The sequence below is a fragment of the Coturnix japonica genome, chromosome 4 (assembly GCF_054131305.1).
Source record: "Coturnix japonica strain WE chromosome 4, WE-NBRP24, whole genome shotgun sequence".
In the NCBI taxonomy this organism is placed as follows: domain Eukaryota; kingdom Metazoa; phylum Chordata; class Aves; order Galliformes; family Phasianidae; genus Coturnix; species Coturnix japonica.
The window spans coordinates 90,587,691-90,613,036 of NC_140666.1; the positions used below are offsets into that span (position 1 = coordinate 90,587,691).

Below are 25,346 nucleotides of genomic sequence, written 5' to 3' on the forward strand. Positions count from 1 at the left end.
TGCTGGGCATTGAGGGTGCTGGGCATTGAGGGTGCTGAGCATTGAGGGTGCTGAGCATTGAGGGTGCTGAGCATTGAGGGTGCTGAGTATTGAGGGTGCTGGGCATTGAGGGTGCTGGGCATTGAGGGTGCTGAGCATTGAGGGTGCTGAGCATTGAGGGTGCTGAGTATTGAGGGTGCTGAGTATTGAGGGTGCTGGGTAGTGAGGGTGCTGGGCATTGAGGGTGCTGGGCATTGAGGGTGCTGAGTATTGAGGGTGCTGAGTATTGAGGGTGCTGAGTATTGAGGGTGCTGAGTGTTGAGGGTGCTGAGTATTGAGGGTGCTGAGTATTGAGGGTGCTGAGTATTGAGGGTGCTGAGTATTGAGGGTGCTGAGTATTGAGGGTGCTGAGTATTGAGGGTGCTGAGTGTTGAGGGTGCTGAGCATTGAGGGTGCTGAGTATTGAGGGTGCTGAGTGTTGAGGGTGCTGAGTGTTGAGGGTGCTGAGTGTTGAGGGTGCTGGGCATTGAGGGTGCTGAGCATTGAGGGTGCTGAGCATTGAGGGTGCTGAGTATTGAGGGTGCTGAGTATTGAGGGTGCTGGGTAGTGAGGGTGCTGGGCATTGAGGGTGCTGGGCATTGAGGGTGCTGAGTATTGAGGGTGCTGAGTATTGAGGGTGCTGAGTGTTGAGGGTGCTGAGTATTGAGGGTGCTGAGTATTGAGGGTGCTGAGTATTGAGGGTGCTGAGTATTGAGGGTGCTGAGTATTGAGGGTGCTGAGCATTGAGGGTGCTGAGTATTGAGGGTGCTGAGTATTGAGGGTGCTGAGTATTGAGGGTGCTGAGTGTTGAGGGTGCTGGGCGTTGAGGGTGCTGAGCATTGAGGGTGCTGAGCATCGAGGGTGCTGAGTGTTGAGGGTGCTGAGTATTGAGGGTGCTGAGTATTGAGGGTGCTGAGCATTGAGGGTGCTGAGTATTGAGGGTGCTGAGTATTGAGGGTGCTGAGCATTGAGGGTGCTGAGTATTGAGGGTGCTGAGTGTTGAGGGTGCTGGGCGTTGAGGGTGCTGAGCATTGAGGGTGCTGAGCATCGAGGGTGCTGAGTGTTGAGGGTGCAGGGCATTGAGGGTGCAGGGCATTGAGGGTGCTGAGCATTGAGGGTGCAGGGCATTGAGGGTGCTGAGCATCGAGGGTGCTGAGCATTGAGGGTGCTGGGCATTGAGGGTGCTGAGTATTGAGGGTGCTGAGCATTGAGGGTGCTGGGCAGTGAGGGTGCTGAGTATTGAGGGTGCTGAGTGTTGAGGGTGCAGGGCATTGAGGGTGCAGGGCATTGAGGGTGCTGAGCATTGAGGGTGCAGGGCATTGAGGGTGCTGGGCATTGAGGGTGCTGAGTATTGAGGGTGCTGAGCATTGAGGGTGCTGGGTATTGAGGGTGCTGAGCAGTGAGGGTGCTGAGTATTGAGGGTGCTGAGTATTGAGGGTGCTGAGTATTGAGGGTGCTGAGTATTGAGGGTGCTGAGCAGTGAGGGTGCTGGGCAGTGAGGGTGCTGAGTATTGAGGGTGCTGAGTATTGAGGGTGCTGGGCATTGAGGGTGCAGGGCATTGAGGGTGCTGAGCATTGAGGGTGCTGGGCAGTGAGGGTGCTGAGTATTGAGGGTGCTGAGTATTGAGGGTGCTGAGTATTGAGGGTGCTGGGCAGTGAGGGTGCTGGGCAGTGAGGGTGCTGAGCATTGAGGGTGCTGAGTATTGAGGGTGCTGAGTATTGAGGGTGCTGGGCAGTAAGGGTGCTGAGTATTGAGGGTGCTGAGTATTGAGGGTGCTGAGCATTGAGGGTGCTGGGCAGTGAGGGTGCTGAGCATTGAGGGTGCTGAGTATTGAGGGTGCTGGGCAGTGAGGGTGCTGGGCAGTGAGGGTGCTGCTCCCTGTACCCACACGTCCTGCTGCACTCTGAGCTCCCGCTGTTGCAGCTGAAGTCCCAGTGGATGTTTTCCCTGCAGCGCTGCACGCTGCATTGCAGCTCTGCACCACCTCACCCCGTCCTGCCTCCAGTCGTTCCCGTACCAAGTGCAGCCTCTCACATCATCCAGCCGGAGCTGCAGGCGCAGGATGCACTCACCGCCCCGCGGATGCTTTCAGGATGCAGTCGTTCCCCACGGGAGCTGCAATGGGAGCGTCCCTCTGCAAGCCAGCCCTGCAGCCTGCAGCCACCTCACACCCAACTGACTGTTATTTCTCAGTTTTGCTTTGTGGAACATTCGGAGTGAGCTCCAGGCCCTCCGCTGTACCGCCCATGGGCTGGCACACACCAGGATGTTGTTTTAAGGCCTGAGATGTCGGGCTATGAATTACTGCCCATGGGATGTGACACACCAGGATGTTGTTTTAAGGCCTGGAATGTCGGGCTGTGCAATGCTGTCACCTCTGGGTTCGTTCTCTGTAGCACCAAATGCATCGGGTCAGACCCTCCCATGGGGAGCGTTGTGTGGGGTGAGGCCATATGAGCCATGGGCAGCGCTGCTGATGGTGGCTCGGTTGAATGTAGAAATGCCATTTGAGCTGTCATTAAGGTGCTGTTTTGTGCCCTGCCCTGTTGTTCTCACTGGTTATAGCCCCCCCTGCAGCCGGTGCACCGCTGACCCATCTAACCCTTGTCTTTTAACTTTCAGCTTTGTGTTGTTCTTGGAAAGTTTCGCTCCACTTGTGAATTCCTTGAACCTTGGCATTGCGAGCCCGCTTGTGTTGGGCCCTCCTCCTTTTCAGCTTGCTCACATTAAGACCCACTTGGCTCTGCAGCAATTGACCGCCGGCAGCTCCGCGTCTCCTCATGCTCCCTTCGGCCGGGCCGTGGTGAAGAGCGCCATGTTTAGCCCCAGAGGAGCGTTGCCGCAGAGGCCCAGAGGCCCCAACCCGTCTGCAGCGAAGCCCCCGGGATCCTTCCATGGTGCCACGGCACCGCAGCGAGCACCGGCACCGGGAGCACCGCGGGGGGCCACGCCGCGAGCGTCGGGGCAGGACAGCGCGCCATGGAGCGGCTCACAGCGCATCAACGTCCGCGTCACCCTGCACCGGGCTGACCCGCGGCAGGCCAAGGCCAAGAGCAACCTGCACCAGGAGCAGAAGGGAGACGTGCGTGGGGGGCGCTGGGACGGCAACCCCTGCCCACCCCCCCCGGTTGTGGCACAGAAGCCCCCGGCCCGGCTCCCAGAGCAGAACGCCGGAGCGCAGAACCGCTACACGCCAGAGAGCGCCTCCAGCATCTTGGCCAGCTTCGGGCTGTCCAACGAGGACCTGGAGGAGCTCAGCCGCTACCCCGATGAGCAGCTGACGCCCGAGAACATGCCGCTCATCCTCAGAGAGATCCGGCTGCGGAAGATGGGCCACCCGATGCCCGGCCCACATCCCCAGAGCCGAGGAGAGGCCGTGAGTGGGCCGAGCGGCGCCGCCGTCAAGGGCAAGGTGATCGACTACGGGCACGCCAGCAAGTACGGGTACACCGAGGATCCGCTGGAGCTGCGAGGTTACAACATGGAAGCGCTGCGAGAGGAGCCCCTGGAAGCGCGGCCCTACAACCACGAAGCCCCGAGCGCAGAGAAGAGGGAAGAGTTCCAGCGCGAGCAGAGCGTTCCCATGGGCGTCCCTCCGGCCGGCGCGCCGTGCGGCCCGGCCTTCCCACCGCAGGACGTCATGAAGCCCCCGCCAGCTTTCCAGAGCGACCCGGCCAACCCTCACCCTTATTTCCCAGCAGAGCCGGCGGGGAAGGCAGGCGGGCTGTGTGCGGCGCCCGTGGGCAAGGCCGGCCCCCCGCCCGCGGTGCTGCCCGTCATGCCGCCCATCCTGCCGCTGTCGGTGCCGCCCATGGCGCAGCCCGTGGTGCCGCAGCTCATCCCGCAGCCCGTGGTGCCCATCCTCCCGCAGCCGCCCTTCTCGGCGGAGCTGCTGGCCATCCTGGAGCAGCGCGACAGGATCCAGCACGAGGCCGGGAGCGGCCGGCCCAGCGCCCCCAGCTCCGGGATGGGGCAGAAGCCCTTCCAGCCGCAGCACGAGGGGCCCATTAAATCCCCCTTTGGCGTGGTGAAGGCGTCGTGGCTGCCGTCCTTCCTGCAGGCGGACTCTCAGAAGATCAAACGGTTGCCCACCCCGTCCATGATGAACGACTACTACGCCACGTCGCCGAGAATATTCCCACATTTGTGTTCTCTGTGTAACGTAGAATGCGCTCGTATGAAGGTGAGTGTCTTTACAGATTATTGCTGTACTTGTACCCGGCTCCTTCCCCGCTGTGGTTGCTGAGCCGTGCTGCGCTCCTGTGCCCGTGTGGGGCCGCCCCATTGGTGTGGGTGCAGGGTTGGCCCCGTGCTGCAGTGTGCTCTGTTGTTCAATGTTACACGCTGTGTGCCTTTGGATCTCAACCAGCTGAACAAACCCTTTGGCACCAGCCTGACCCGCTGACATTCCTGGTGGTCGGCGGTGCTGTGCTGACCCCAGCAGTGTTGGTGTGCACCCAGGTGAGGTGTTGGTGTTTTCAGCCCTGCTGCTGCAGAGCTGGTTGCAGCAGAGTGCTGCCCATCTCTATAAACATCACCTTCTGAGCGTGCCCTGCGTGGTGTTGGCTGTCCCAGGGATGGCTCCCACCCCGAGCAATGCACACAGCACCTCCCATCCATCCATCCGTCCACCCAGCACAGCCTGGGCTGCAGAGCTGGGAGCAGCACCGACCCATGGAGGAAGAGGGAGGAAGAAGAGAGAGAAGAGAAGAGAGAGAAGAGGATCCTGAAGGCTGCGGGTGTTCCTTGGAGGAGCTGAGCTGGTGTGTCACAGCGCACGAGGATGTAACTGGTGATAACAGCCCGCGTTGGTTCCAGTTCCGTGTGCTGAAATGCGAAGTCACCTTCAATGAACACAGGAAGTCCATGGGGGTAAAGCCATGAGAGGCTGCTGCATCTGAGACGGGACGTGGCCGCGTGGAGCTCCTGGCCAGGAAGAAATGCAGCAAGATGGCGGGTTGGGGGAGCTCCGCTTCAGAGAAGGATGTGTAAAATGGAGCAGGTAACAGATGGGGTTTGTGTTAAGCACGAGGCTCTGCACCCTGGGCAGTGCCCTCTGTTCCATGTGAGCTGTTGGGGTGCTGAGCTTATCCTGCTCGATGCAGTGCAGGCGCTGCCAAAGGAGCTGAGTTTTCCTTGGGGCTGTGGGGCTGTGGCTTTGTGTCACAGTGGGTTCCCACATTGACATCCCCACATTCCCTCCCACCCTGAGCTGAGCTCTATGGTGGCACAGACCTTCTTTGGGGAGGTGGCAGTTCCTGGTGTGGGGCTGAGCTGCCGTGTGTGGCTCCGGGATGCTGAGCTACGAAGTGCTGCCGTTGTGATGGGCCAAACCAGGAAGGTTTGATCGTGGAATCACCAAGGCTGGAAGAGTCCACCAAGGTTGGAAGAGTCCACCAAGGTTGGAAGAGGAGTCCACCGAGGTTGGAAGAGGAGTCCACCAAGGTTGGAAGAGTCCACCAAGGTTGGAAGAGTCCACCAAGGTTGGAAGAGGAGTCCACCGAGGTTGGAAGAGTCCACCGAGGTTGGAAGAGGAGTCCACCGAGGTTGGAAGAGTCCACCAAGGTTGGAAGAGGAGTCCACCGAGGTTGGAAGAGTCCACCGAGGTTGGAAGAGGAGTCCACCGAGGTTGGAAGAGTCCACCAAGGTTGGAAGAGGAGTCCACCGAGGTTGGAAGAGTCCACCGAGGTTGGAAGAGGAGTCCACCAAGGTTGGAAGAGGAGTCCACCGAGGTTGGAAGAGTCCACCGAGGTTGGAAGAGTCCACCAAGAGCACCCGGCCCGACCTCCCACCTGCCTCCAGGGCTTCCCCACTGACTGAGTCCTGTAGTGCAACATCCAGACATCCGTGGTGTGTTTGGAAAGAAGAGATGACTCAGAGCACGGCGATGGCTCAAAGCACATCAGTCGCTCAAAGCTTGGCAACGGCTCAGAGCACGGTGACGGCTCAGAGCATGGCGGGTGCTGAGTTGTGAAGAGGATGGAGGGTATTGAATGAGAAGAACCTTCTAATCCAGCGCTGAAGGAGACCTCATGCCTGAACTGCAGTCACAGCGTTGTTGAAGTGGCAGGTTTGGAGTTCAGAGGACTCGTGGTAGTGGTGAGCTGCAGTGCCAATGGAGGACAGCCCGTGTCAGAGCACACAGTGCCCATGGATCACAGCCCATGTCAGAGCACACAGTGCCCATGGATCACAGCCCGTGTCAGAGCACACAGTGCCCATGGATCACAGCCCATGTCAGAGCACACAGTGCCCATGGATCACAGCCCATGTCAGAGCCATCACCCCAGTGCTCCATCTCTGCCCCCTGGGCTGTGTCCCTTTGGCCCCCCATCCTTCCTATCCCGCATGGAGCCCAGCCTGGCACCCCACAGCATCACCCAGCTCTCCCCACGTGCCGCTTTTCTTGGGCGTTTAATGTTGCTCGTTAACGAGCTCAGATGAAAGCAAAGCTGAAACAGCTCTGCAAGATGTCAGCGTGCAACCAGGAGCTCAGTGTGGAGCGCCGCGCAGCTGGATGCGACTCAGTGCTTCTATGACCTGCACACAGCTTGGGTGCCCCTCCATGCAGCTCCTGCAGCTGCTGCAGCGCTCAGCAGGGCACAGCTCTGCTCTTAGCACAGACCCACGGGAAGCACCGCTATGAGGCCGTCGTGTGCGCGGTGCATCCGCAGCAGCTCTGCTTTGGTGCTGCTATGATGCAGAGCCACCCTGCCCTTTGCATGGTGCAATCTCAGCCCCATGTTCCCTGCAGGACTGCTGACAGCCCCCAGCAGGTGAAGCGCATTGTGGATGCTCCTCTTTCACTCCAGCAGTGGTTACAGCAGAGCACTGAGATGTGATTTGTCTGCAGCCGCCTCGTCTCCAGGCAGCTCTGCACCCTGCAGCCCAGCAGCTCATATTGCAGTGCTTATAACGGGTGGGTGGTGAGGCTCCCGGCCTGGCTGATCTGCATAGCACCCTGCAGCCCCCACCATCCTGCAGCGCTGCAACTGCCCCCATGGTCACTGCTGGGGAGGACCAGGAGTCGGCTGGAGAGGAGGAATGCAACCAGATGGAGGCTCTGTAATGGAACGAGGTGTGAGCATGCATTGCTGCAGTGAAGGCAGTGAGCGTGCATTGCTGCAGTGAAGGCAGTGAGCGTGCATTGCTGCAGTGAAGGCAGTGAGCGTGCATTACTGCAGCGAAGGCAGTGAGCGTGCATTGCTGCAATGAAGGCAGTAAGGAAAGGAGGATGCCGGTGGGTTGGGGCCGAGGATCTGGCTGTGAGCTGCAGGAAGGGGCAGCTCCAGCTGCACGGAGCACACAGCGCTGCATTGCTGCTCCTGGTGCTGTGTGTGTGCAGTGCATGCAGCGCTGCTGGCAGCATGCGGGTCGCTCCATCAACCTGCTCCCTAGCCCCACCACACGGACTGCTGCTTCTGCTTCAGGAGCTGGAACTGACTTCAAACAAGACCCATGTTCTTGACCAGCACCGATCCAACAGCGTGCAGCCCACGTGCTGCTCCCCATTGACCTGCCTTGAGGATGCATCTCCACTGTGTTGGCCATCCAGCCCGTTTCTCTACCAGCTGAGTGCTCCGTGCAGTCCTAGAATGGCTTTACTGCCCCTTGTTAGCAGCCAGCGTGCAACTGGAAGGGCTGTGTGTGATGGCAGCGCAGCCCTGCTCCGTTGGGCGGCTGCATTGGGTGCTGCATGCAGGCGCAGCGCTCATCCCGCTGCATTCAGCAGCAGGGCTGGGTGCTGCATGCAGGGCTTTGGCTGCAGCTCTTGTACAGAGCAATGGATGGGGATGGTGAGTTGCAAGTGATGGGGATGGTGAGTTGCAGCTCTACAGAGCAATTGATGGATGGTGAGTTGCAGCTCCTGCAGAGCAATGGATGGGGATGGTGGGTTGCAGCTCTCCTATGGAGCAATTGATGGATGGTGAGTTGCAGCTCTCGTACAAAGCAATGGATGGGGATGGTGAGGTTTAGGGGACGCATTAATGCCCTGTGTGTGCAGCTGAGGTTGCAGTGCTGGTGCTGGGCAGGGTCAGCCGTGCTGCTGCTGCAGGGCCCAGGTGCAGCAGCCCTCCCCACTCGTGCTGTGTTCCCATCCCCTGCACCAATGCAGCTGGTGCAGGGTGAGCCATCAGACCCCACTGCATTGCTGCTATGACTGGCTGCTGATGGGAGGCCAAGCACGACCCCCCTGCCTGTGTTCTATCCCTGTAGGACTGGATCCTGCACCAAAACACCCCGGCCCACATCGACAGCTGCCGCCACTTACGCCAACAGTAAGGATTTGGGTTCTGAATGGGGAGAAAAAGGGCTTATGTGGGGGTGGGGGTTCCCTGTGTGTAACTGGGCCCAGTGTTGGGTGCTGGTGGGTGCTGGGGGCTGCAGTTCTCCTTGGGGGCTGTGTTAGGGTGAGGATGGGGTCTCCTCATTGACAGCTGTTTCCTCCCCTGCAGGTACCCCGAGTGGAACCCCGAGTCTCGCTCCTCAAAGCGGTAACGGCTCCTTGATTACACCTTATTCTTAATTTACTGCTAATGGTCATTAACGTCATTAATTCTCCAGCCTTGTTCACTGCCAGGCTGTATTCACTATTCCCTTGCTGTGGGCCATCAGAGCAGCTTTGGTCCTGAATTCATTCCATGGTTCTGTGACCTTTAAGGACCCTTCCAACCTCATCCATTCCATGGTTCTATGATCTTTGAGGACCCTTCCAACCCGAGCCATTCCGTGGCTGTGGGTCTTGAGATCCTTTCCAACCCATCCCCAACATTCCATAGTTCTATGACCTTCAAGGACCCTTCTAACCCAAGACCTTCTGTGGTTCTTTGTCATTTGAGACCCTTTGAACCCAAGCATTCCATGGTTGTGGTTCTGAGATCATATTCCAGCCCAACCCCAGCATTCCATGGTTCTATGACCTTTAAGGACCCTTCCAACCCCAGCATTCCATGGTTCTATGACCTTTAAGGACCCTTCCAACCCAACCCCAGCATTCCATGGTTCTGTGGCCTTTAAGGACCCTTCCAACCTAATCCATTCCATGGTTCTATGACCTTTAAGGACCCTTCCAACCCATCCCCATCATCCCGTGGTTCTGCCATCTTTGAGTTCCCCTCCAACCCAATCCCTGCAGTGTCTCCACGACTGAATTCCCTGTGCTCACTCACCATCACCCTCTCTTCCATAGCAATGCAGCCGACAGGAAGGAGAACCAGACCCCCAAGCACCGCTCCAACTCGGCCAGCCCCGGCCCCAGGCGCCCCCGTCCCTCCTACTCCAGCTCTGGGCCCCGTCACTCCCGCTCGCGCTCCAGGAGCCCGGGTCGGTACCGACCATCCCGGCCGAGGAGCCGCAGCCCCCGTCCCGCGCGGCGCAGCAGCCCCAGGCACTGGTCACGGTCCCCACAGAGATCCAGGAACCCCCTGAGGGGCAGCCCCCGACCACAGCGATCCTCCAGCAACGACTGGGCAGCCAGGAGGGGAACACGGTCCCAAGGTACATGGGGACATCAGTGGGTTGGTTGGGTTGATCATGGGGTCCCAAGGTACATGGGGACATCAATGGGTTGGTTGGGTAGATCATGGGGTCCCAAGGTACATGGGGACATCAGTGGGTTGGTTGGGTAGATCATGGGGTCCCAAGGTACATGGGGACATCAATGGGTTGGTTGGGTAGATCATGGGGTCCCAAGGTACATGGGGACATCAGTGGGTTGGTTGGGCAGGTCATGGCCTTGGGATGGGCACTGGGGAGGGTCTCATGGAGGATTTAGCTGTGGGAAGGGGTGTCTGAATGGCTTTCAATACGGACACCAATGGAGGGTTGGTTGGGTAGATCATGGATTTATATGGATCCACAGGGATCCATAGGGTGCCATAAAGATCCATAGGGTGCCACAGGAATCCATAGGGAACCATAGGGTGCCATAAAGATCCATAGGGTGCCACAGGAATCCATAGGGATCCATAGGGTGCCATAGGGATCCGCAGGGTGCCATAAAGATCCATAGGGTGCCATAGGGATCCATAAGGTGCCATAAAGATCCGTAGGGTGCCACAGGGATCCATAGGGATCCATAGGGTGCCATTGGAGCTGGCTGGATCTGGAGCTGCATTGATTGCAGCAGCATTAAAGGTGCAGCAAACCCACCCTGTGCTCCTTCCATTGCAGACAGGAAGGCGGCGCTGGACGCGGTGATGAAGACGTTGGGTCCCGGCTTCGTGGCCGAGTTCAACAAGCACAAATCAGCACCAACTGCTCCCGGAGCATCATCGGGATCAGGGAAACCAGCAGCAAAAGCGGCTGCAAATACAAAGAAACCCCCCAAAAGCTGCAGCGCCGCCAAGGCTGCAAAGAAGGAAGTGGCTGCATCCGGCTCATCACCTCAGTGTGAGGAGTTACACCAGGAGGAGATGGAGGATGAAGGGGAGGAGGAGGAGGAGGAGGAGGAGGAAGGCTCAGCTGCAGGAACCAGCAGGGCTCGTGCTGCTCCATATAACAGGGTGAGGGTTGAGTAGTGCTGCTTGCTGCCAGCGTTCTTTATGGCTGTGGGGGTGTGGGCCTATGATGGGGCTGTGTGGGGTTATGGGGCTGTGGGGCTATTATGGGGCTGTGGGACTGCGGGGCTGTGGGGCTATGGGGCTATTACAGGGCCGTGGGGCTATGGGGCTGTAGGGCTATTATGGGGCTATGGGGCTGTGGGGTTACAGGGCTGCGGGGCCATGGGGCTGTGAGGCTATAGGGCTGTAGAGCTGTGGGGCTATGTGGCTGTGGGGCTGTGTGGCTATTATGGGGCTATGGGGCTATTATGGGGCTGTAGGGCTGTAGGGCTGTGGGGTTATTATGGGGCTATGGGGCTGTGTGGCTGTGGGGCTATGGGGCTGTAGGGCTGTAGGGCTGTGGGGCTATTATGGTGCTGTGGGGCTGCAGGCTCCAATCCAGGTCCCATCCCATTCTGTTGCAGCACCCATGGTTTGTGCTGATCTCTGCTCTTCCCTTTAACCTGCAGCTGCTGCGAGAGGAGCTGCTCAACTGCGGGACGGTGCTGCAGATCTCCAACCTGCCGAGCGACGGCTTCTCCGAGCAGGACATCAAGAAAATCGTGCAGCCCTTCGGCAAAGTCAGCGACCTCATCCTGCTGCGCTCCAGGAACAAGGTCAGTCCCAGCCTAAAACCCCTGTTGGATCCTCAGCTCATGGGTAGGAGCTTGACCCATTGATGGGCTGCATGGTGGTGTTTGCTATGGGACCATATTGCTGCTGCATAAGGAGCTGGGCTGCTCTATCCAGGAACAAGGTCAGTCCCAGCCAACAGTGCAGCATTAAAACCCCTATTGGATCCTTTAAAACCCCTATTGGATCCTTTAAAACCCCTATTGGATCTTCTTAAAACCCCTATTGGATCCTCTTCAAACCCCTATTGGATCCTCTTAAAACTTCTATGGGATCCTCTTCAAACCCCAATTGGATCCTCTTAAAACCCATATTGGATCTTCTTAAAACCCCTATGGGATCCTTTAAAACCCCTATGGGATCCTCTTAAAACCCCTATGGGATCCTTTAAAACCCCTATTGGATCCTCTTCAAACCCCTATTGGATCCTTTAAAACCCCTATTGGATCCTTTAAAACCCCAATGGGATCCTCTTCAAACCCCTATTGGATCCTCTTCAAACCCCTATTGGATCCTCAGCTCATGGGTTGGGGTTTGTCCCCATTGACGTAGCTGGGGCTGTTTGCTATGGGACCATATTGCTGCTGCATAAGGGGCTGTGGGCCTGTGTGGGGCTATGGGACTATGGGGCTGTGGGGCTACAGGGCTGTAGAGCTGTGGGTCCTGCAGCAGCTGCATCACTGGGTGCTGATGGTGCCTTTGTTTTCAGGCCTATTTGGAGATGAATTACAAGGAGGCCGTGATGGCGGCTGTGAAATATGGGGAGACCGTCCCAGTGCTGGTCAATGGGAAACAGGTGAAAATCAGCGTCGCTGAGAAACCCAAAGCAGGAACCAGCCAGGTGAGGGGGGGGATGGGGGGTGATGGGTGATATAGGGGGTGCACACATCACCCTATAGAGATTGATGGGATCCCTAGAGAGGAAACACTATAGATAGATGGGAACCCTATAGATAGATGGGAATCCTATAGATAGATGGGATCCCTGGAGAGGAAACCCTATAGATAGATGGGATCCCTATAGATGAAACCCTATAGATAGATGGGATAGGAAAGAAACCCTATTGATAGATGGGATCCCTGGAGAGGGAACCCTATAGATTGATGGGATCACTAGAGAGGGAACCCTATAGATAGATGGGATCCCTGGAGAGGGAACCCTATAGATAGATGGGATCCCTATAGATGAAACCCTATGGATAGATGGGATCCCTAGAGAGGAAACACTATAGATAGATGGGAACCCTATAGATAGATGGGAATCCTATAGATAGATGGGATCCCTGGAGAGGAAACCCTATAGATAGATGGGATCCCTGGAGAGGAAACCCTATAGATTGATGGGATCACTAGAGAGGAAACCCTATAGATAGATGGGATAGGAAGGAAACCCTATAGATGATGGAATCCCAGCTCAGCATGGGGAGGCCCCACCTGTGTTAATGTGGAGCTGACGTTCCTTTTTCTGCCCTTTTTAGCCCAAAACTGGGGTCAAAAAGAAGCCGCGGCTCATCAGGAAGGTGCCCCCCAGCACCAGGTGAGTCCTGCCAGCTCCTGCATCAGCATCTGCTCCTTAAAACCAACGCACACCAAACGGGTTTGGGTTCCTTTTGGGGTTTGCTGGGTTGGGAGCTCATTTGGCTGCTCTAAATCCTTTCAAACTCCCATTTCTTTCTCTAATTTCCCCTATTGCTTTTAATAGGAAACATCCAACCAGCACCAAGGCAGCGAAACCAACTGCAGGTGAGGTTCAGCTGAGAGACCTGCATTGACTCTCAGTCTGTTCCCAGCTCTTTGGGTTCTGGTAGTGACTGTCAATGGGGCAGCGCTGGGCTGAGCATCCCATTGCCTTAATGGGTAGAACCCAATTGGACCACAATGAGGCCAGGAAGGAAACCCGATAGATACATGGGATCCCTATACAGGAAACCATATAGATAGATGGGATAGGAAGGAAACCCTATAGATAGATGGGAAAACCCTATAGATAGATGGGATCCCTAGAGAGGAAACCCTATAGATAGATGGGATCCCCAGAGAGGAAACCCTATAGATAGATAGGATCCCCAGAGAGGAAACCCTATAGATAGATGGGATCCCCAGGGAGAACACTCTATAGATAGATAGGATAGGAAGGAAACCCTATAGATAGATGGGAAAATCCTATAGATAGATGGGATCCCTAGGGAGGAAACCCTATAGATGGATGGGAAAACCCTATAAATAGATGGGATCCCCAGGGAGGAAACCCTATAGATAGATGGGATCTCTATAGAGGAAACCCTATAGATACATGGGATCCCTATACAGGAAACCATATAGATAGATGGGATCCCTATAGATGAAACCCTATAGATACATGGGATCCCTATAGGTAGTTGGGATCCCTATAGATAGATGGGATCCCTAGAGATTAAACCCTATAGAGATAGATGGGATCCCTATAGAGGAAACCCTATAGATAGATGGGATCCCTAGAGAGGAAACCCTATAGATAGATGGGATCCCTATAGATAGATGAAACCCTATAGATAGATGGGATCCCTATAGAGGAAACCCTATGGATAGATGGAATCCCTGTAGATGAAACCCTATAGATAGATAGGATCCCTATAGAGGAAACCCTATAGAGGATGGGATCCCTAGAGATTAAACCCTATAGATGATGGGATCCCTAGAGATTAAACCCTATAGATGATGGGATCCCTAGAGATTAAACCCTATAGATGATGGGATCCCTAGAGATTAAACCCTATAGATGATGGGATCCCTAGAGATTAAACCCTATAGATGATGGGATCCCTAGAGATTAAACCCTATAGATAGCTGGTCCCTAATGTCACATTGCGGCTGCACGTTCTCCCCAGGCAAAAAGGACAAAGCCAAGAAGCCCATAGGGCCAAAAGAGGGGAAAGGCAAGAAGAGTTCAGGCACTGCAGGTAAGAGAACGGAAACAGGGGGGGCAATGGGGGATGGAGGGAGGGGGCTGAGCATTGGGCTCACAGCTATTGATCTGGGATCACAGCTATAGATCTGGGATCACAGCTATAGATCTGGGCTCACAGCTATAGATCTGGGATCACAGCTATAGATCTGGGCTCACAGCTATAGATCTGGGCTCACAGCTATAGATCTGGGCTCACAGCTATTGATCTGGGCTCACAGCTATTGATCTGGGCTCACAGCTATAGATCTGGGCTCACAGCTATAGATCTGGGCTCACAGCTATTGATCTGGGCTCACAGCTATAGGTCTGGGATCACAGCTATAGATCTGGGCTCACAGCTATAGGTCTGGGATCACAGCTATTGATCTGGGATCACAGCTATAGATCTGGGATCACAGCTATAGATCTGGGCTCACAGCTATAGATCTGGGCTCACAGCTATAGATCTGGGCTCACAGCTATTGATCTGGGCTCACAGCTATAGATCTGGGCTCACAGCTATAGATCTGGGCTCACAGCTATTGATCTGGGATCACAGCTATAGGTCTGGGATCACAGCTATAGATCTGGGCTCACAGCTATAGGTCTGGGCTCACAGCTATAGGTCTGGGATCACAGCTATAGATCTGGGATCACAGCTATAGATCTGGGCTCACAGCTATAGGTCTGGGATCACAGCTATAGATCTGGGATCACAGCTATAGATCTGGGCTCACAGCTATAGATCTGGGATCACAGCTATAGATCTGAGATCACAGCTATAGGTCTGGGCTCACAGCTATTGATCTGGGATCACAGCTATAGATCTGGGCTCACAGCTATTGATCTGGGCTCACAGCTATAGATCTGGGCTCACAGCTATAGATCTGGGCTCACAGCTATAGATCTGGGCTCACAGCTATTGATCTGGGATCACAGCTATAGGTCTGGGATCACAGCTATAGATCTGGGCTCACAGCTATTGATCTGGGATCACAGCTATAGATCTGGGATCACAGCTATAGATCTGGGCTCACAGCTATAGGTCTGGGCTCACAGCTATTGATCTGGGATCACAGCTATAGGTCTGGGATCACAGCTATAGATCTGGGCTCACAGCTATTGATCTGGGATCACAGCTATAGATCTGGGCTCACAGCTATTGATCTGGGATCACAGCTATAGATCTGGGCTCACAGCTATAGATCTGGGATCACAGCTATTGATCTGGGATCACAGCTATTGATCTGGGCTCACAGCTATTGATCTGGGCTCACAGCTATAGATCTGGGCTCACAGCTATAGGTCTGGGATCACAGCTATAGATCTGGGCTCACAGCTATTGATCTGGGATCACAGCTATAGATCTGGGCTCACAGCTATAGATCTGGGCTCACAGCTATAGATCTGGGCTCACAGCTATAGATCTGGGCTCACAGCTATTGATCTGGGATCACAGCTATAGATCTGGGCTCACAGCTATAGATCTGGGCTCACAGCTATTGATCTGGGATCACAGCTATAGATCTGGGCTCACAGCTATAGATCTGGGCTCACAGCTATAGATCTGAGATCACAGCTATAGATCTGGGCTCACAGCTATAGATCTGGAATCACAGCTATTGATCTGGGCTCACAGCTATAGATCTGGGCTCACAGCTATAGATCTGGGATCACAGCTATAGGTCTGAGATCACAGCTATAGATCTGGGATCACAGCTATAGATCTGGGATCACAGCTATAGATCTGGGCTCACAGCTATAGGTCTGGGCTCACAGCTATAGATCTGGGATCACAGCTATAGATCTGGGCTCACAGCTATTGATCTGGGATCACAGCTATTGATCTGGGCTCACAGCTATTGATCTGGGCTCACAGCTATAGATCTGGGCTCACAGCTATTGATCTGGGCTCACAGCTATTGATCTGGGCTCACAGCTATAGATCTGGGCTCACAGCTATTGATCTGGGTTCACAGCTATTGATCTGGGATCACAGCTATTGATCTGGGATCACAGCTATAGATCTGGGCTCACAACTATTGATCTGGGTTCACAGCTATAGATCTGGGCTCACAGCTATTGATCTGGGATCACAGCTATAGGTCTGGGATCACAGCTATAGATCTGCTCTGCTCTGCTCTATGGAGTCCATGCATTTAATATCCCTTTTTCTGCTGCTTCCTTGCAGCCCATTCAGCATCACATGACCCCAAATCCCTCCCAGTCTCAGCTGAAGTTGAGCAGCAGCCTGAGCCCGTCAGTGCTGCACAAGGAGACTCCACGAAGGCAGGAGCTGCTCATTGCAAAGCAGTGGCCAGTGCTGCCCCATTCCCAGGTAACGCTGCTGTTCCAGCACTGACCTTTAGGATGTTGGTTCTCATGCAATGCACTTTAATGCTGTTGTTACACCTTATTTCACTGTGCTATTGCAGACAAACCTGCCCAGCTGCTCCATGCGCTGCCGTTGGATGTGCAGAACGAAGCTTTAACTGATGGAGGTGAGCTGCAAACTGAAGGTTTCCTTCTCATTGCTGCCCTGCTCCTCCCTGCAATGGGGTTTTAAAGCATCACGGATCACAGCTGATGCTCTCCGTGCTGTGCTGCAGCTGCTGAGCTCGTGCCGTGTTTGTTCTATTGCACAGGAGCTGCTGCAGGGATGGTGAAGAGCGAAGAAGGAGCAGAGCTGGGCAGCACAGTGAGTGTGATGGGGGTTGGAAGTGCAGAACTAGGGCTGCTTCTATAGATAGATGGGGTCCCTATGGAGGAAACCCTATAGATGGGATAGGAAGGAAACCCTATAGATAGATGGGATCCCTATAGATAGATGGGATTCCTATAGAGGAAACCCTATAGATAGATGGGATCCCTATGGAGGAAACCCTATAGATGGGATAGGAAGGAAACCCTATAGATAGATGGGATCCCTAAAGATTAAACCCTATAGATAGGTGGGATCCCTATAGATTAAACCCTATAGAGATAGATGGGATCCCTATAGATAAAACCCTATATATGATGGAATCCCTATAGATTAAACCCTATAGATGATGGGATCCCTATAGATGATGGGATTCCTATAGATTAAACCCTATAGATGATGGGGTCCCTATAGATTAACCCTATAGATGATGGGATCCCTATAGATGATGGGATCCCTATAGATTAACCCTATAGATGATGGGATCCCTATAGATGATGGGATCCCTATAGATTAACCCTATAGATGATGGGATCCCTGTAGATGATGGGGTCCCTATAGATTAACCCTATAGATGATGGGATCCCTGTAGATGATGGGGTCCCTATAGATTGACCCTATAGATGATGGGATCCCTGTAGATGATGGGGTCCCTATAGATTGACCCTATAGATGATGGGATCCCTATAGATAGATGGGGTCCCTATAGATTGACCCTATAGATGATGGGATCCCTATAGATAGATGGGGTCCCTATAGATTGACCCTATAGATGATGGGATCCCTATAGATAGATGGGGTCCCTATAGATTAACCCTATAGATAGATGGGTTCCCTATAGATAGATGGGGTCCCTATACATTAACCCTATAGCCCTTCCCTTTGCAGGACGCTGACGACGTGTGCGTGGTGCTGGTGTCCAACCTTCCTGACAAGGGCCATTCAGTGGAGGAGGTTTCCAACCTGGCCAAGCCATTCGGGGGCCTGAGGGATGTCCTAATTGTCTCATCTCATAAGCAGGTACCCCATCAATTAGGGGCCATCCCCATTAATTAAAGGCCTTTAATGAAGGTAACATGGCAGACCTCGCTATGGGGCTGTTCAATGCAATGGCAGCTCCTCACCATGTGATTTCCTTCCTATTTAAAGGCCTACCTGGAAATCAACAGACGCTCTGCTGAGTCCATGGTCAAGTTCTACTCCTGCTTCCCCATGACGCTGGATGGGAACCAGCTGGGAATCAGCCTGACCCCGCAGCACAGCACCCTAAAGGATGAAGTAAGAGCAGGGTGTGATGCCAGGTCCCATTGTGTTGGCACAGGGGCATTGCATCTAGATATAGGGTCAGCCCCCATCACCCATAGTGGAACCAGCTGGGAATCAGCCTGACCCCGCAGCACAGCACCCTAAAGGATGAAGTAAGAGCAGGGTGTGATGCTGTGTCCCATTGTGTTGGCATAGGGGTATTGCATCTAGATATAGGGTCAGCCCCCATCACCTATAGTGGAACCAGCTGGGAATCAGCCTGACCCCGCAGCACAGCACCCTAAAGGATGTAGTAAGAGCAGGACGTGATGCTGTGTCCCATTGTGTTGGCATAGGGGTACTGCATCTAGATATAGGGTCAGCCCCCATCACCTATATGGGGTGTCACTACTAAAGCAGGCAGCCAGCTGGCATTAGCATTGGGCTCTATGGGACTCCTGGCTGATAGTGAACCTCTATAGTGCTGATAGTGATCCTATATTGCTGGTAGTGATCCTATATTGCTGATAGTGATCCTATATTGCTGATAGTGAACCTATATTGCTGATAGTGATCCTATATTGCTGATAGTGAACCCTGTATTGCTGATAGTGAACCTGTATTGCTGGTAGTGAACCCTATATTGCTGATAGCGATCCTATATTGCTGATAGTGAACCTATATTGCTGATAGTGATCCTATATTGCTGATAGTGAACCTGTATTGCTGATAGTGATCCTATATTGCTGATAGTGAACCCTGTATTGCTGATAGTGGACCCCTATATTGCTGATAGTGAACCCTATATTGCTGATAGTGAACCTGTATTGCTGATAGTGAACCCTATATTGCTGATAGTGATCCTATATTGCTGATAGTGATCCTATATTGCTGATAGTGATCCTATATTGCTGATAGTGATCCTATATTGCTGATAGTGAACCCTGTATTGCTGATAGTGGACCCCTATATTGCTGATAGTGAACCCTATATTGCTGATAGTGATCCTATATTGCTGATAGTGAACCTGTATTGCTGATAGTGAACCTGTATTGCTGATAGTGAACCTCTATAGTGCTGATAGTGAACCTATATCCTATATATTGCAGCTGGGTGCTGATAGTGAACCTATATTGCTGATAGTGAACCCCTATATTGCTGATAGTGATCCTATATTGCTGATAGTGAACCCTATATTGCTGATAGTGATCCTATATTGCTGATAGTGAACCCTATATGGCTGATAGTGATCCTATATTGCTGATAGTGAACCTATATTGCTGATACTGATCCTATATTGCTGATAGTGAACCCTATATGGCTGATAGTGAACCCTATATTGCTGGTAGTGATCCTATATTGCTGATAGTGAACCTATATTGCTGATAGTGAACCCCATATTGCTGATATAACCTCTATGATGCTGATAGTGACCCTCTATATTGCAGTATAACCTTACATCTTTTCCTTCCCCCCCTTTAGGAAGCCATATTCACCTCCATCATCAAGGACTCTGACCCTAAGGTGAGTTGCTGGCCATCCCTCTGTCCAGCTGTGCTCCTTTACATGCAATGGGCTTCATCCAGGTTACAACAGGAGCAAGCTCTGGATTTAAATGCTTCTATATGAGTCCATGTGCCAGGCAGCAAGCAGTGAATGCAGGCTGTAATGCAGCAGCTCAGGGTGCTGCCTGTGGTTCCTTGCTCTGCTGGCCCTGCTGATGTTGCTGCATCCCATCCCTGCATCCAGGTGAACCCCACGACGCTGCAGCAGCACTTTGTGCACCTGGGCAACTTACCCAGCGGGGGATACAGGGACCTGGAGGTGGTTTGTGTGGGGCTGCGCTTCGGGAAGGTGGAGCATTACGTGGTGCTGAAGAACAGGAACAAGGTGAGCAGCTCCATGTGCTGCAGTGCTGGGTTCATGGGGCTGTGACAGGGTCCCAATGGGGTTTTGCTCATCAGCTGCTTTGGGATGGGGCTGGGGGGCTCAGAGCCCGCAGTGCTCAATGGCTACAAGTGCAAGGAGTGAACCCTGTGCTCTGCTGCCATTTCCATTTGCACAGCCCTCCTGCAGTGCAGAAATGGGGTGATACAAGGCCACGACTTGAAGCTCGTCTTGCTTTGTTTCAGGCCATTCTGCAGCTGGAGAGTCCCAAGGCGGCCAGGTCCATGTTCTGCTTCCTGAACCAGTACTCGTACACCATGGGGGAGCACACGCTGACCTGCGCACTGTCCCCAGGCAGGCAGCAGGTCGATGTAAGCTTCATTTCCTCATTACTACCTTATTGTGCTGCATTATTACCCCATTGTGCTGCATTATTACCCCATTGTGCTGCATTATTGCCCCATTGTGCTGCATTATTACCCCATTGTGCTGCATTATTACCCCATTGTGCTGCATTATTGCCCCATTGTGCTGCATTATTACCCCATTGTGCTGCATTATTACCCCATTGTGCTGCATTATTGCCCCATTGTGCTGCATTATTACCCCATTGTGCTGCATTATTACCCCATTGTGCTGCATTATTGCCCCATTGTGCTGCATTATTACCCCATTGTGCTGCATTATTACCCCATTGTGCTGCATTATTACCCCATTGTGCTGCATTATTACCCCATTGTGCTGCATTATTGCCCCATTGTGGTGCATTATTACCCCATTGTGGTGCATTATTACCCCATTGTGGTGCATTATTACCTTCTTGTGCTGCATTATTACCCCATTGTGCTGCATTATTGCCCCATTGTGGTGCATTATTACCCCATTGTGCTGCATTATTACCCCATTGTGCTGCATTATTACCCCATTGTGCTGCATTATTACCCCATTGTGCTGCATTATTGCCCCATTGTGGTGCATTATTACCCCATTGTGCTGCATTATTACCCCACTGTGGTGCATTATTACCCCATTGTGCTGCATTATTACCCCATTGTGCTGCATTATTACCCCATTGTGCTGCATTATTACCCCATTGTGCTGCATTATTACCCCATTGTGGTGCATTATTGCTTCCTTATGGTGCAGAGCAGCCCATGGGGTTGCATTGCTTTTGCATGAACCATTTGCTGCTGTGGATGAGGGGGGGACCATTCCTGTCTCTCTTTGACCTTATGGATCCCTGTGGCACCCTATGGATCTTTATGGTACCCTATGGATCCCTATGGCACCCTATGGATCTTTATGGCACCCTGTGGATCCCTGTGGCACCTTATGGATCCATATGGCACCCTATAGATACTTATGGCACCCTAAGGTGACCTATGGATCAACAGGGTGCCTTAAGAGAACCTATGCATCCTTTGTGCACCCTATGGATCCCTGTGGCACCTTATGGATCCCTATGGATCTTTATGGCTCCCTATGGGTCCCTATGGCATCCTATGGATCTTTATGGCACCCTGTGGATCCCTATGGCACCTTATGGATCCCTATGGATCCCTTTGGCACCCTATGGATCCCTATGGCACTCTGTGGATCTTTATGGCACCCTATGGATCCCTCTGCCACCCTATGGATCTTTATGGCACCCTATGGATCCCTCTGGCACCCTATGGATCCCTACGGCACCCTATGTATCTTTATGGCACCCTGTGGATCCCTATGGATCCCTATGGATCTTTATGGCACCCTGTGGATCCCTATGGCGCCTTATGGATCCCTAAGTTTCAGTCAGTTTTAAGGGTCCAATGGATCCAGACCCACATCTCAGATGTGGGGCAATAAAAGCACATCCGTGCATTGCACATGGGCATCAGCAGCACCTCCTGCACGGCTGTGGTTGCAGAGCTGCATGGCCTGGTTGCTCTGTGGTTGCAGGGCTGCATGGCCTGGCTGCTGTGTGATGCTCTATGGTGGCAGAGCTGAGCTGTGCTGCTGCTCCTGGATGCATCAGAACTGACCCCACTTTTCCTTTGCAGCCTGAAGCTGTGAAGCAGGAGGTGAAGCAGGAGGTGAAGCAGGAGGTGAAGCAGGAGGTGAAGCAGGAGGTGAAGCAGGAGGTGAAGCAGGAGGAGCCGAGCAGAGGAAGGTGGGTTTTGCAGGGGGTGGTTGCTCTGAATGGTGCAGGTAGGACATGAATGAGTGTGAAGGGGGGGAGCAGTGAGAGCTGTGTGTGCAATGGGGGGGTCAGGGCTCCTTGCTCTGCTCATCCCATCCCCATTGGTACAAGCACCCTGCAGCTCCCTCCTGTAGCTCCTAACCTCTGCTCCATGCTGTGATGTGGGTCCCTACATTGATATTACAGATGTTTGCTGCTCTGGTAACATCTGAACTGAGATGGGAAGTGCAGCTTTTGGTCCTTTATAACTTGCATTACACAGACATTGCTGCAGTGAGGCCTCTCAAGCTGGGTAACTGTGCTTGGGATGCAGCATCACAAGGGCTCCTGGTGTTGAATGCAGCTCAGAGCGGTGCAGACCTGCACATCACCGTGCTGTCCTGACAGCACCAATGCAGATCTCCATCCCAGTGCTCTCCATGCAGCAGCATCACAGCACTGTTGGGATACAGCCGCGGCTGCAGTCCCATAGTGCTGTCCCTCTCAGCCCCAGCCTGCACTCAGTGGGGCAGCAGAGCTCTCAGTGGGGCAGCAGAGCTCTCAGTGGGGCAGCAGAGCTCTCGGTGGGGCAGCAGAGCACCCAGTGGGGCAGCAGAGCTCTCAATGGGGCAGCAGAGCTCTCGGTGGGGCAGCAGAGCTCTCAGTGGGGCAGGTTACACACCATTGCATCAGGAGGGTGCTGCTTACTGTGCAATTCCCAATGTACTTTGATTGCTTTTGCTTTGTTTCTTAATGCATTTTGCTCCTTGTAAAGGTACCCAGAGGGATCCGGAGCAGCTGCTCATCCTGCAGTGGAGCCCAGTGTGAAGAAAGACCCCACTTCCATCCCTGCTGTTAAGGATGAGCTGCCAGAAGTGAAGACGGAGCCTTCAGAGCCTCAACTGGATGGAGCAGGGAGGGATGAGCCCCATTGGGATGGAGCACAGCAGGATCCTGCTGCAGGACATGCACCGAGCAGCAACAAAGCAGGGGCTGAGCTCAGCACTGCACCCAGCGGGTTGAATGGGGCTGAGTTACCTGCAGCCAAAGCAGAGGAGAAGCTGCTCCATCCCTGCATGGACAAGGAGCTGGTAGATGGTGCAGCCTGCAAGCCTGGATCCGCAGCACAGAAGGGCCGAGGGCTGGGGGCTGCAGGGCTGGGGGCTGCAGGGAGGACATTGGGGGCCGTGCACAAAGCTGTGCCCGCTGCAGTCACACACAGCAACGTGAAGGTGGATGGTGCCAACAGGGCACATAGTAATGAGCAAACAGAAGCAGAGCAGGACAAGCAGGCAGCTCTAACAGCAGCGCTGGATGCTGAGCTCGAGGCCGGGGTGGCCACAGGGAGGACGTTGGATGCAAATGGAGCTGGAGCAACCGTGGACGGGGGAGCAGGGGGGGCTGCAATGCACGGGGCCAATGCAGCACAGCTGGGGAGCAAAGGGGAGCAGAGCAAGGCTGGGGCTGCTGGGCAAACTAAGAGCATGAGGGAAAGGAAGGGGGGGGCAAGCAGAGCAACACAGAGCAGGGACAGCAGGGCTGCAAAGGGGAGAGAAGGCAGCAAAGCTGCAGCAATGGACTCGTCTGCACCCAGCAAGGAGCACCCTGCTGTGCCTAAGGTGATGCTGAAGGCCGTGGTGTCTGTTCCGGATATACTGAGGAGCAAAGCTGCCCCGTGCAAAGCCAGGCCCCAGGGAGCAGCAATGGGGCAGAAGAAGGGAGCAATGAAAGATGGGGGGCAGCACAGCAACAGCACGGCCCAGCAATGCAACAGCAAGAGCAGCAATGGGAGGAGTGCGACCCAGCAGGGGAAGGAGCCACAGGAAACAAGGGCTGCTGCAAAGCAAGGCCAGGAACCAAGGGATGCAACAAAGCAAGGCCAGGAACCGAGGGATGCAACAAAGCAAGGCCAGGAACCAAGGGATGCAACAAAGCAAGGCCAGGAACCAAGGGATGCAACAAAGCAAGGCCAGGAACCAAGGGATGCAACAAAGCAAGGCCAGGATGGGGACAGCAGGTCCAGCACAAAGAAGGTGAGCAGGGCAGGGAGGTGCTGGCTGCTGCTGCTGCTCGTATTGGGGCTGTTCCCCTTCCATTGCCCTTATAGGGCTCAGCTTTGGGCTGGGGGCTGCATTGGGGTCGTGCAAGGGGGGGTTGGCAGATGATCTGAGCTGCAGTGGGTGCAGGGCAATGCAATGCATGGGGTTGTTTGATGCATTGATGGGTGCAGGGCAAAGTAATGCATGGGGTTGTTTGATGCACTGATGGATGCAGGGCAAAGCAATGCATGGGGTTGTTTGATGCATTGATGGATGCAGGGCAAAGTAATGCATGGGGTTTGATGCATTGATGGATGCAGGACAAAGCAATGCATGGGGTTGTTTGATGCATTGATGGGTGCAGGACAAAGCAATGCATGGGTTTGAAGCATTGATGGATGCAGAGCAATGCAATGCATGGGTTTGAAGCACTGATGGATGCAGGGCAATGCAATGCATGGGGTTGTTTGATGCATTGATGGATGCAGAGCAAAGCAATGCATGGGTTTGAAGCCCTGCCTTCCTGAATTCGATTAATTCATTAAGGGCGGAATATAGATGGGTTTGCAGCCATCTTTCCCTTGTGATGGGCTCCGTTGCCATCGCTGGGGTCTCATAAGCTCCTGTTTTACCCTGTAGGGTTCCAATGGATCCAATGGGGGCAGCACGAGGACATGCAGAAGCAGCAGCACGAATATGAAGGAGGTGAGTGAGGATGGATGTGTGGCCATCCATCCCATATGGGAGCCTGCCCCATTGATTGTGTGTCCATCCATCCCTTATGGGATGGGGATCCTGTCCTGTCTGAGTCTCCATCCATCTCATATAGGATGGGGATCCTGCCCTGCATGGCTGTGTCCCCATCCATCCCATATGGTTTGTGCCCATCCATCCCATATGGGATCCTGCCTGGTTGTGTCTCCATCCATCCCATATGGGATCCTGCCCCATCTGGTTGTGTGTCCATCCATCCCATATGATTGTGTCCATCCATCCCATATAGGATGGGGATCCTGCCCCATTGATTGTGTCTCCATCCATCCCATCTGCTTGTGTCCATCCATCCCTTATCTTTGTGTCTCCATCCATCCCATATGGTTGTGTCGCCATCTATCCCATCTGGTTGTGTGTCCATCCATCCCATATGGGATTGGGATCCCGCCTGGTTGTGTCCATCCATCCCATATGGACTGGGAT

The 25,346-nt window shown here is 53.8% G+C and overlaps 1 protein-coding gene across 11 annotated transcripts in view; it reads left to right on the forward strand.

Annotated features, from left to right (window-relative positions):
• Nucleotides 1–25,346, forward strand: part of ZNF638 (zinc finger protein 638) — a 34,147-nt gene that overhangs the window by 6,918 nt on the left and 1,883 nt on the right. For 2 of the 11 annotated variants that reach the window (XM_085547593.1, XM_085547595.1), the window contains exons 2-21: nucleotides 8,237–8,298; nucleotides 8,476–8,514; nucleotides 9,210–9,517; nucleotides 10,193–10,524; nucleotides 11,031–11,177; nucleotides 11,903–12,034; nucleotides 12,672–12,730; nucleotides 12,896–12,936; nucleotides 14,061–14,132; nucleotides 16,311–16,457; nucleotides 16,555–16,620; nucleotides 16,765–16,817; nucleotides 17,709–17,840; nucleotides 17,970–18,098; nucleotides 19,548–19,589; nucleotides 19,815–19,955; nucleotides 20,198–20,323; nucleotides 21,992–22,101; nucleotides 22,886–24,143; nucleotides 24,789–24,854. In XM_085547593.1, coding sequence (XP_085403719.1) covers nucleotides 8,237–8,298; nucleotides 8,476–8,514; nucleotides 9,210–9,517; nucleotides 10,193–10,524; nucleotides 11,031–11,177; nucleotides 11,903–12,034; nucleotides 12,672–12,730; nucleotides 12,896–12,936; nucleotides 14,061–14,132; nucleotides 16,311–16,457; nucleotides 16,555–16,620; nucleotides 16,765–16,817; nucleotides 17,709–17,840; nucleotides 17,970–18,098; nucleotides 19,548–19,589; nucleotides 19,815–19,955; nucleotides 20,198–20,323; nucleotides 21,992–22,101; nucleotides 22,886–24,143; nucleotides 24,789–24,854 — 3,462 coding nt within the window. The other 9 variants (XM_085547587.1, XM_085547585.1, XM_085547586.1 and 6 more) reach the window with 9 other exon arrangements.